The sequence below is a fragment of the Rhea pennata genome, chromosome 1 (assembly GCF_028389875.1).
Source record: "Rhea pennata isolate bPtePen1 chromosome 1, bPtePen1.pri, whole genome shotgun sequence".
Classification (NCBI taxonomy): domain Eukaryota; kingdom Metazoa; phylum Chordata; class Aves; order Rheiformes; family Rheidae; genus Rhea; species Rhea pennata.
In genome coordinates this window covers 212909016-212921034 of record NC_084663.1, presented here as the reverse complement: position 1 = coordinate 212921034, position 12019 = coordinate 212909016, and the positions used below count along the sequence as shown (strand labels likewise).

General features: G+C 44.7%; 1 protein-coding gene across 3 annotated transcripts in view; it reads left to right on the top strand.

Annotated features, from left to right (window-relative positions):
* MYO7A (myosin VIIA) overlaps positions 1 to 12019 on the top strand; it is a 72900-nt gene that overhangs the window by 37637 nt on the left and 23244 nt on the right. For all 3 annotated transcript variants that reach the window (XM_062578264.1, XM_062578253.1, XM_062578245.1), the window contains exons 20-26: positions 131 to 238; positions 827 to 1036; positions 1580 to 1783; positions 2960 to 3136; positions 4875 to 4964; positions 6188 to 6315; positions 7559 to 7685. In XM_062578264.1, the coding sequence (XP_062434248.1) occupies positions 131 to 238; positions 827 to 1036; positions 1580 to 1783; positions 2960 to 3136; positions 4875 to 4964; positions 6188 to 6315; positions 7559 to 7685 (1044 nt within the window). The remainder of the gene's footprint in view (positions 1 to 130; positions 239 to 826; positions 1037 to 1579; positions 1784 to 2959; positions 3137 to 4874; positions 4965 to 6187; positions 6316 to 7558; positions 7686 to 12019) is intronic.

The window sequence follows — 12019 nt, the reverse complement described above, 5'->3', positions numbered from 1 at the left end:
AGAGAGGGGATATGAACAATCCCATGTGTTTTGGCATCATGTGCTCATGAAATTGATATTTAAAGACCACAGAAGAATTATAAAAAGCCGTAGATGTCTTTTTAGAGGAGCTCTTGTGTTTATTTCCCAGTATCATCGACGCCTGGAAGCAGAGAAACTTCGGCTGGCGGAAGAAGAACGACTGCGAAAAGAGATGAGTGCCAAGAAAGCCAAAGAGGAAGCAGAAAAGAAACACCAGGTATGCTGCGATGGGCCCTTTTCTCAGTCTCTCTCTCTCTGTTTTTCAGGGCCTGATTCTACTCCGTTGAGGGAGAAATGCCAAAAATATCTAGGGGATTTCTGCCCTGCTTGAGCTATTTGTATGTAATTCACTAAAGCCCTCTGTGTTCTAACTAGGCTGAAGCTGCTCCAGAATTTCTGATCTGCTGCACAGGAATGCCAGAGACTGTGTTTATTATTCACTTGCTTTTGCTACTGTATAAAGGCTGAAAGGGAGAACTAGCACACTGTAGACCAAAGTGTATGTGTGTGTGTATATATATGCTTGTTTTTATATATATGTGTGTGTGTGTGTTTATATATAAAGGGGTCAGAGATAGTCTCTGTGCTTAGACCAGAATCCTTAGGCAATAGACAGAAAATGCTGTTGCTATGTCCTTCTGCAATTAGGAAACTGAGACAGAGATGTTACTGATTTGCCCCAAGTCATGTTGCTGGGATAATACCCTAAGTAAAGACCTATATGCTTTTCTTAAGCAGATCCTGCAGAACGTAGTGCCAGCTCTTTGGAGGAAGTGGTTTACTCATTGAAACTGTCCTCTTCTAGGTACGCCTGGCCCAGCTGGCCCGGGAAGATGCAGAGAGAGAAGTAAAGGAAAAGGAGGAAGCCCGTCGGAAGAAAGAGCTGTTAGAAAAAATGGAGAAAGCTCGCAATGAGCCTGTGAATGACTCAGATATGGTGGACAAAATGTTTGGATTCCTAGGGACAACCTCCTCTCTGCCTGGCCAGGAAGGACAAGCACCCAATGGCTTTGAGGTACTGGAGAATTGCTCAGGCCTGGTGATCCCATGAAAAGCATTAGTAACACGTTGGTGAATCAGGGTAGAAGGAGACAATCTAAAGGCAGGCTCTGAAGACTTACTTCCAGCCCAGGCTCTTCTGCACAGCCAGAAGGCACTAGGCACTCCCAGAGGGGACAGACAGGCAGTCTGCAAGCCTCCTCTGGGGCTGTCATGTGGAGGGGAGCAGTACTGTTGTACAATCACTGAGGCCCTGTAGTCTTTCAGATCTGCTCCCTTGTGGAGCTCATAACAGAGTTCACAGCTCACAACATCTAGCTCAACTCCCCTTTCCTCTGTGCTGGGAGTGGGGCCATGCTCAGTGCTTCTTCTTCTACCCTGGGGACCTTTCTGGGCACAAGCACGACCATGTGGACTCTAACCTTGCCAGGGCTCCAGAGTTGTATTTCACACCATTGCCTCCTTCATGAATGAAATCAGGCTAGCAGAAAAGTCAGGGCCAAGGAGTAGTTCAGTATCCAAAGCCATGCAGCACGTCTGACATGTCCTTCCCTGCCAGGATCTTGAGCGAGCCCAGAAAGAGCTGGAGGAAGAGGACCTTGATGCTGCATTGCCCCTCCCTGAGGAAGAGGAGGAAGATCTCTCAGAGTACAAATTCGCCAAGTTTGCCGCCACATATTTCCAGGGCACAACAACACACACCTACATCCGCCGGCCTCTCAAGCAGCCTCTCTTGTACCATGAAGATGAAGGAGACCAGTTGGTAAGACAGGGGATGACAGCCCCTGAGTAGGGTGGGATGGGTTGGAGTAAGTCTAGGCAGCCCTTCACTCAAAGGACACCAGTTTGCCTCTGGGATACACTGATGTGCTCAGAGTTCAATGGAGAGCATAGCGGTGTCAGCTGTCCCAGCAGTGGGCTTTCAGGACTGATAAAGAGACAGTCATCATTAGAGCAATGTAGTGGTGAGTCCATCTCTGTACCGTGATACTTGTGTTAAGACTATTAATGAAGTGCTGTGGGGCTCAAGGCATGGACAGAGCAGAGTTAACAGAGGAGGAACGCTTGTCCTATAACTAGCACTTCAAGAGTAGAACTACATTGAACCTGCACAGCTGTAATGACCATCTGTCCATCATCTTGCCCTCACAGTGGTTCTCTTCTGCAATTGGCTAGGGGCGTACATGCTGTCAGTCGCTGCCTCTCTATAAGGGTGGCATCTCCTAGCTAAGGAGCAACCTCCCACCATAAGGTGCATAGACATACTCATGACAGCATGAACACGAAGCCTGCTTCCAGTGGTCCCGGCCATCAGCATGTCCAGCTTCTGCTCAGTCAGATGAAGTGCAAGCCATAGGCAAAACGGTTATGTGCGATGCAGGAAAGTGATTTCTCTCCTGAAGATATGTGGGGAGACCACAGTGGCCATCAGGGCATGCTGCCGTGGTGCAACCACATGGCTGGGACAGGGTCACAGATGGTCAGTGCTCTCAAGAACAGGCTTTGTGCAAGTGTCTCCTTGGCTTTGGAATGAGGTGGCACAATTGTACCTGGACTCTCTCAGGACCCTATACTTCCCCTTACCCACTCTGTCCCTATCTCACTGTTGATCTCTCCAGTCACATCCCTATTCAATGACTAGGCAAGTCATTTCCTTGTGATATTAATTTCTACAAGGGGAAAGGGCAACTGTTGGTATTTACTAACTATTTTTAAGGCTCTTCCTCTCTTAGCCTCGTTTCATGCTTTGCATCTGACTATTGAAAAGTCCATCAAGTATTTTATACTGGTTCAGTTCACATAACTTTTCATTCATATCCAAATGGCAGGTTGTTTTGCACTCTTTAAAGCTCCTCTGCCTGATGGCTTCAGCACGGCTTGACCACCACATCTGCTGTTCTGCTGAGAGCTAATGGAATTAAACTTTCCTTTCAAATAGGCAGCACTTGCCGTATGGATCACTATCCTCCGTTTCATGGGAGACCTCCCTGAGCCTAAATATCACACAGCCATGAGTGATGGTGGCGAGAAAATACCAGTAATGACCAAGATATATGAGACTCTTGGGAAGAAGACCTATAAAAAAGAACTGCAGGCGCTGCAGGGAGAAGGAGAGGTAATTTATATCACTGTGAAGGAGTCTATATTACTAGGTGGTGGATATTGAAATATGTCTGGAAAGAAACTACATATGGGGTTTGCTGAAGCCAACTTATTTGTCAATTTTATCTGTAGTTATGCTACCTGGCTTTGTGTCAGGTATTGGTCCTGTCCCTCGTTCATCACATGGATACCTGAAGTAAGGGAAGTGCCTGGACATCTGATACAGGGCTCTGCTCTCTCTCCTCCTCCCTATAGGGTAAAAACACATAGGGGGAGCACAATGTCTTTTGTCATCAGCCTCTCATGTGGGGATTTTGTTTTGATCTGCCTTGGTCAGAGGAGACAAAATTAAAAACGTGGCACTTACTTAATCTTGCAGCAGGAAGTAAAGAATCACCAGGAGATTAAGCAGTGAAAATAAGAAAAAAAAAATCCTTATTACATCCTCAGTGCTTTCTGAGATGTCATTGGATGACTTCATCTTAAGACCCCTCCTGGATAAGACATTGCTCTGGATAAAAAACTATCTGTAGCACTGAAATGCTTTCATCTTTAACTTTTAATTTTAAGTCTTATTCAACAGGGAAAGATACTGCCTGCCTCTGGGATTTTCTATATGGTGCTGCTGCATTTGCAGTAAGATTTCTGTTGTATCATTTGACAAGCCTGTATGTCATTTGTCAATGTAAATTGACAAATCTCCTAGTTTTCCAGGGACAGAGCGATCATTTAGTACTTTCCTTTACCCAAGAAGGAAAGTAACCTCATCTGGCTATAAAAATATGCACCAGGATTCAATTTCCTTTAATTCTACCTATCATTTCTTTTTCATTAAAACAAAAAGGCATATTTTAGCCAGCAGAGTCATCAGAAGAAAAGGAAATTTTAAGCAATGCCTGTGGTTGCATCTGCTCTGCAGAGTGTACAACAACATAGAGCAAGCTGACGATCCTGACTCTGATCATATACAAATCCACATTTATAGTACTGAGTTGGATTTATACCGGGTATAAAACATCACAGCTGCAGGACTCAAAGTGCCAACCTGGTTAAAAAATCACAGTCATTTCAAAGTTGTTAAAATGTTGACAGGTTATCTGGATTAAAAAGTGAAGTGATTTTCCATGCTAGCTTAATCCCACAGCTATCATAAAGTTGATATGAAAGCAGAAAGCCAACAGAAACTCCTTATTGTATTCTTTATGGTATGTTATCAGTGCCAGGGTCTGTCTCACATCAGATTTATATTTCTGGGAGATCTGATGGAGCACAGAGTTGAGAATCATGATGATGAAACCATAAAGGAGAACTATGCCTGCCTATGAACCCCTGGTTAGATGACTTCCAGCTCACAAACCTGCTCTGCAGGTGACTTGCCTCAGAGAGTGATCCTTCTCATTTATTTGCCATGTAGGAGCAAGCCTGGATGGGTTACAGCGTAGCAGAATGGGCATGGTTTTACTAGGATTCAGCCACTTAATTGATGAAACATGGCCTTTTTTCAGATTTCACCAATGTGTAGTTTTGATCTGCAGGAGGCTCACTGAGTAGTAGCCAGATGCAAAATTCAGGACCACCTTGGTTAACATAGGGCACAGGAATGTGGATCCAGACTTTTTGTCCCCATCAATACTTCCCTCTACATCCAGGATCCACTGCCTCTTCCAGAAGCCTTGGGGAGGCACGGAGACCATCTACACGGCAGGACTCGGTGCTTCACTGCATTTCACTGTACGCTTCTTGCTTTGCAGAGTACTCACATTGATGGGCACAAGAAGAATAGTGTGCGGCACAAACTGGTCTCCTTAACACTCAAGAAGAAATCCAAACTGACAGAGGAGGTGAGAGGAGATGCTTGGTCACCTGGCAGCACAAGTGCCGTTGGATTGTCTGCAGCCCTCTCTGACTCTCTTCTGCTTTTCCCTAGACAACATAGAACCAGCCCTCCTCTGGGTTTGGCGCTACCTGTCTCTCTGCCTGAAAGATTTAAGGAGTGTTTAAGGGGAAAGGTTGGCTTCCCGTGTCTCCTTGAGTCATTCTGCACCTCGCGCCGGCCTCCCCTCGGCTCCTGTTCTCCATCCATCCAGCAACTTCCCTCCCCTCTTTCACAGCCCTCCATCCAACTGCTGATACCTCTCGCCACTCTGTGATGGTCTGAATATTACCCCTGCTTTTAGCTTCCTGCCCTCCTCTGAAGGTAGCAGAGGTGGGAGATCCAAAAGCTCTTGCCCATCCTCTGCCTCTGCTCCCATCTAGTGCCAGTGACAAAACTCCCCATGGCAGCCATTAGCCTGAGGCTGAGAGCTTTTGAATATCCCATCCTGAAAGAGTGAGGAGCAATAAGCCTTTTGGGAGGGAATGAGAGAAATGGACAGACACAGATTCAGTCTCCTTTGACACACTGCCTTGTCCTCTTCCAGAGCGGGCATCATCTCACCTGGCTGTAGGTGCTTAAGAGTATAAAGATCTCTCTCTTGAGATAAGTCACTCTCATTTACTCTAGAATCAGTGGGGAGAAATAGGGTCGTTTCGTCTTACACTAAAGTAGCTCTAGAGACACTCTAGAAATGCCTCTCTCTCTTCAGTGGCTCTAGGGTCAGTGTGACGGGCTGAGAGCCTGTAGGTAGATGAATGCCATCCCTGTTGTCCCAAACAGCACCAGGCTTATGTGCTTTTGGCTGTATCACAGCCTGGGGAGGGGATCCTTTTTGTCAGTGTTTTAATGATTTTTCAATGTGACTGAGTTAAAGGTTAACCTCCTTGGTAATAAGTCAAAGTTATTCAAATAATCTTTGAGATACAAGGGTGCTGTTATGGCAAAGCTGAGAAAAGACCAGGCAGGTGGGAGCAGAAATAGAACCGTCTTCATCTTCACCTGTATGTGATTAAAGCCAATAAATCACCCTCATCACTTACAAAGTGCTAGACTGAAATACTAACGCCCTTCCAAGACCTTTCTTGGCTGGCAGAGGAGTCTTCCTGGGGGAGCAGCACACGTGTGGGATGGGGGTGGGGGACACAGTGACCAGCTGTACTGAAAGAGAGCAATGTATCTGGTTGGCAGGTGACAAAGAGACTTCATGATGGTGAGTCCACGCTTCAGGGTAATAGCATGCTTGAAGACCGACCCACCTCCAACCTGGAGAAGCTCCATTTCATTATTGGTAATGGCATCCTCAGGCCAGCATTAAGGTTAGAAATCAGGACAAAGGCATAAACATGCCATTCTTTTCATTCTTTGTTCATTAAATTATTTTTGTCCAAATGTTTTTGCTAGTGTGTGCAGCTGAACGAAGCTCACATTGTATCATTTCTAGCTGTTCTGTGTAGGATGGGTCAGGCTGCATCACATTCCTTAGTGTCCATTTCAGGCCTGGATGAAAGCCCCTGGAGGGAGGCTCAAAGGTTTCTGAAAATACTTAGTGTGCTGGGTTGGTTTATTGATGTTTACTTCGTTTGTTCACTACTTGTTGTTTTCCATTTGACCATTTAGATCTCTTTTGCTTGTGTAAATATTTTTAATGGATCACTAATGAGACACTCAAGCTCATTACAGTTGGTAAATCACCATCCAAAAATTAGCAAGTGCCAAATTAAGGCTGAAGCTTTAAGGCTTTGCTTATGCGATCTCACACTCTTTTCATTCATACCTATCAGCCCATGTAAAGAGGACAAGTATCCTCATCCAGTGACCAGATTCTCCGGTTTTCATTTCATCCTCACAGTTCACCACAAAACCCTTAGCCTGCCTTTTTGGTAGGGTGCACAAAGTCTGCTCTGAGAGCAGGCAGGTGGACTAACTAGTTTTTGCTGTCTCCCACGTCCTGCAGTTTTACATGTAGGGAGCAAAGTGGATATTAATTCCCAAATTGAGATACCTGTGAATATTACCCATCAGAGTACTTGCTTGTTTATATGTAGGAGCTGGACAAACTTTGACCGGCACTGGAGCTGTTAGTTCCCAACACTTCTGCAAAACAAGTTCAGTTCACTATTTCCTGAGAACAGCCAGGAAATGAAGCTCTCCCAGATAATGGCCCTCTGTGAAGTTTGGTTTAGGAGACTCACTTAGTATCACTGGGAAACCCATGTAAGAAGCAAGGATATTCCATCTTCCAGAGGTGACATTTAACTGCCCAAACTACAAAACTGTATCTTTTCTCTTCCTCTACGTGCTGTTGGTCAGCTGTGTAAAATCCCAGCTGAAGCACAGAGAAAGGCATCACTTATTTGACGTTCCAGGACCGATGTTAGGTGGCATTTTAGACACAAAGTGATGACCAGAGCAACCATTGTTACAACAGTTAAATTAATATCCTTGCTATTCCAAAAGGGATTTTCAACTATCACGAGCAGATGGGGCCTGGCTTTATGTGTGTTCACTCTGAGGAGCACCATCCCGTGAACTCTAATTGTTTTCTGATTCTTGTTGCAGGGATGAAATTTATTGTCAAATCTGTAAGCAGCTGACCCAGAACCCTTCCAAAAGCAGCCATGCCAGGGGCTGGATCCTGATGTCCCTGTGTGTGGGATGTTTTGCTCCATCTGAGAAGTTTGTGAAAGTAAGTTGCAAATGATATTTATCCTGTGAATTACCTGCTGATGCATTTTCTTTTCCATCCCTGGGACCAGCTTTTCTTGTGGGTTTCGCAGTGGAGGGAATCCTGTTTTTTGTCTTTATCAGGAATTTTAATACCATAAAGATCCTAATTAGAAAGAGAAGTCTGAATGTAGAATCATAGAATCAGTAAGGTTGGAAGGGACCTCTGGAGATCATCTAGTCCAACCTCCCCGCTCAGCAGGGTCACCTAGAGCACGGTAGACAGGGTTGCATCCAGGCAGGTCTTGAAGATCTCCAGAGGAGACTCCACAACCTCTCTGGGCAACCTGGTCCAGGGCTCCGTCACTCTCACAGGGAAGAAATTCTCCCTCACGGTCAGGCAGAATTTCCTGTGCTTCAGTTTCTGCCCATTGCCTCTTGTCCTGTCATATGGGACAACTGAAAAGAGTTTGTCTCCGTCCCCTTGACACCGTCCCTTCAGGTACTTGTACACATTGATAAGATCCCCCCTCAGGCTTCTCTTCCCCAGGCTGAAGAGGCCCAGCTCTCGCAGCCGTTCCTCACAGGGCAGGTGCTCCAGCCCTCTGATCATCATCGTAGCCCTACGCTGGACTCTCTCCAGGAGCTCCATGTCTCTCTTGCACTGGGGAGCCCAGAACTGGACACAGGACTCGAGATGAGGCCTCTCCAGGGCTGAGGAGAGCGGCAGGATCACCTCCCTCCACCTGCTGGCAACACTCTTGCTAAGGCACCCCAGCAGACCATTGGTCTTCTTGGCCACAAGTGCTCATTGCTGGCTCATGGTCAATTTGTCATCCACCAGCACTCCCAGGTCCTTCTCTGCAGAGCTGCTCTCCACAAGGGCAGACCCCAGCTTGGACTCCTGCATGGGGTTATTTCTCCCTAGGTGTAGGACTCTGCACTTGCCCTTGTGGAACCTCAGGAGGTTCCTCTCCGCCCAGCTCTCCCGCCTGGCCAGGTCTCTCTGAATGGCAGCACAGCCCTCGGGTGTGTCAGCCACTCCTCCCAGCTTGGCATCATCAGCAAACTTGCTGAGGAGGCACTCTATCCCCTCATCCAGGTCATTGATGATGAAGTTGAACAGGATGGGACCCAGGACTGAGCCCTGGGGGACGCCACTAGCCACAGGCCTCCAACTAGACTCCATGCCACTGATGACGACCCTCTGAGCTCTGCCTTTCAGCCAGTTCTCAATCCACCTCACTGTCCATACTGTAACAGAAGTCCTGATTAGAACAATTAGACAACAAATCCAGATGAAGCCTTCTGAACTGTAGATGTATGAAGATGATCAAAATGTGTTTAAGTGATTTCTGCTAGGAAACATGGTTGTAGGAAGCTACAAGTTATACATATCCAGAATGGCCCATATTTTTCTGTCTTTCCCTGTCCCTCACAAGACTAATTTCAACACAGATTAGAAAAACAGTGTGTTCATTCAAGCACCTGCTGCATTTGCCCATATGATTTCAGGCATCTGTTCTACTACATCTGGCACAGAACAGTACTACACAGTTAATTATAAATATAACTTAATATAAGAAATTGCACATAGAAAAGAAGAGTTTTAGTTACCTGGAAGTACGCTTGCATGGTTGCTTTCTGCATGCTGGATCTTGCCCCACCATGTGTTATATTCACAATGTCAACTCTTCAAATAGCCACATGGGAAATGACATGTAATATGTTTTATCTTCAGAAGTACCATGGATCAGCAGGAATAAAATCAACAGAAGTAGCAAAGGGGTTGACACTCTTGCAAATCAGATTGTTGTTAAGGGTTTTATTTTTCCCTTGGGCAAAATCCATGTATTTTTTCCTCAGTTTGAACAGCCTGCCTTCTAAATGAGTTACACACCTGGAGTCTGGCTAGCACCCATGGGACTGTTCCAGTTAATCCTGGCTGGCTGGCTCTGGGCAGCAAGCTCCACACTGTGCCTTTGCATTGCCACCACATGACAGGACTTCCTTCATCCCTCTCAGATTGTATATGGACTGGGTCTTCTCCCAAGCCTGCTGGAGATCAAGGTTTTCTATTAATTCCCACAGATATCAGATCAGGTAGTTGGTCCTTAGTACTCAAAGAGTTGAAGCCAAGAATAGAAATTCTTCCTTCATCCCCAGGCCCTGTCAATAGGAAATATAATAAGGAAGATAAAACACTGGCAAAGTAGCAGAAAATTAAGTTATGTCTGGAAATGACAGTATGTTACAGGAGATCTTGTGGATTTAAATCTTTAATAGTAAAAGCGTATTTTAGGAAAGTATAGCACTTCTTGGAAATCATTTATGAATAACTCTAAAGACTTGAATATGTACTCTGCCCTAAGTGCTAATCTGTGCTGAAATATATGACAATACTCCCAAAAGCTTTTGTGGAGGTTTATGATAATTCTGCTCATATTAATCTTGAGCAGTAGGTCTACCTTTTTACCTTGGGGCACCTAATTTCAGATACCCATCTCCTCCTTATAGCACATGGAAAAAGATGGACTCCCCCAGAAGTCAATCTGGAGCCAGGGTCCTGCCCAAGTCACCTTTCAAAACAGTTTCTGTGTCCTCACGGGCAGCCCGTGGTGGCTGTCCTTGAGCAGAGGCCGCTCGTGTTTGAGTGCAAGCACTCCTTGCAGCAAACCACGCTGCAGTTACTCTCCAACACACAACGCATGGGCAGCAACCTGGGCGCTCTCCGAGCTCCTCCAGAGTCACTGTAGTTATCCGTGGGGATGTCATCAACACCTGCCAGCTTGCAATAGCAGCCAGGGTATTCTGAGATAAAGCGTTCTCCCAGTGAAATGTTAATCCTGCCTCCATCCATTACATTCCCATCCGGATTCACTTTTTTTGTGTGTGTGAAATGCAGAGGAATATTCAGAGTTTGTTGGATTTCAGCGAACACTTCTGTTTTGAAGTTACATTAATCCAGGCCACCTATTCCAATTTGATCTGGGCTGGGTCACTAAGTCCACGTCAGTGCTAGACATCACTCTCCTATTCTTAACCTATTAGTGCCATGTTAGCTGTCAGCCGACATCTGCTTTACCATGGGTTTACAGACCCATGCTTTTACTTTAACCATGCAATTGCTGCAATCCAATAAAAGATAGCCACATGGTGATTATCAGCCAGTAGACGTTTTGTTAATCTCGCGTCTTTTCTAACTGATGCCCTGACTGGTCATTTAGCAACAATGATCCACCACCACTTTAACAGATAGAAAAACACTTAAGAACATCAAAAGCTAAATATTTTTAGCATTTCTGTGCTGAGTTCTTTCTTGTGGTGAAAGTGTACAGCGAATGTTGTGTCAGGCATCTGATTACTTTCTTCATGAAACCTGTATCAGGATCTAACTTTCATAGCAGAAAAGTTCCTGAAAAGGAGATTGTTATGCCTGGAAGTTGTTCCACAACCTTGGAAAATGTCAGTTAGAGCTAAACATTTTGAGTACAATTTAGCTAATAGTGGAGCAGACTCGGATATGTTTTCCATATGTCTGCCTCCCAATATGAAGGGCACACCTTGGCTCCTATATGTGCTAGAAAGCCTTAGTAAATCATATTCCAAGCAGGGATCAAGGCACATTAGCACTCCAATTCTTTGTACTTTTCTTTCAAATAACAATGTAACTATCTATGAAGTTTCTCTAAAAGATAAGATTTACAGAACTATTAATCTTAGCTTTATTTTAGAAGTCTTTGGCCAAGATATTTATGAAATATTTTCAGTGTCATGTTGGGGAAGTTATTGGGTTTTATTTTCTTTACAATAAAGTGGTTGCATTTTTAACATACAATGAAATGCTTCAAATTCCAGTTTAGGCTATTTAAAATATGTGTTAAAATCTAAGTAACAAAATGTAATTGAATTGAATTGAAGAAAAATGTAGTTGCAAAGTACCTTTTCTGTTGGCAGTTAAATATTCTAAAAGTGATATTTGCTTACAGTTCCCCTTGATCATTACTTGTAGGTCTTTTCCTTCACTCCCTTCTTTTTGGCTTATGCTCAATAACATGTTATATGGCTTATCTTTAAAATACAGACATCGAAATTAATGGCAGCAATAACAGGAACATAAAGGCAGCTGCGCTGGCTTCGATCAGAGATCCATCTAGCCTAAGATCTTATCTCCACTGAGGCCAATAACATGCAGTATAAGAACAAGGCAAGTTGTTGCCTTGTCTTGTTCTTGTTGTCTTGCCATCATCATCTCTGCCAGCATCCAACAGTGTGGTTGAAGAACATCCTGAGCCTTGAGTAGTATCACTGCCTTTAACAGTCCCAGCAAGGTTTTTCTTCAATAAGTCATTGTTT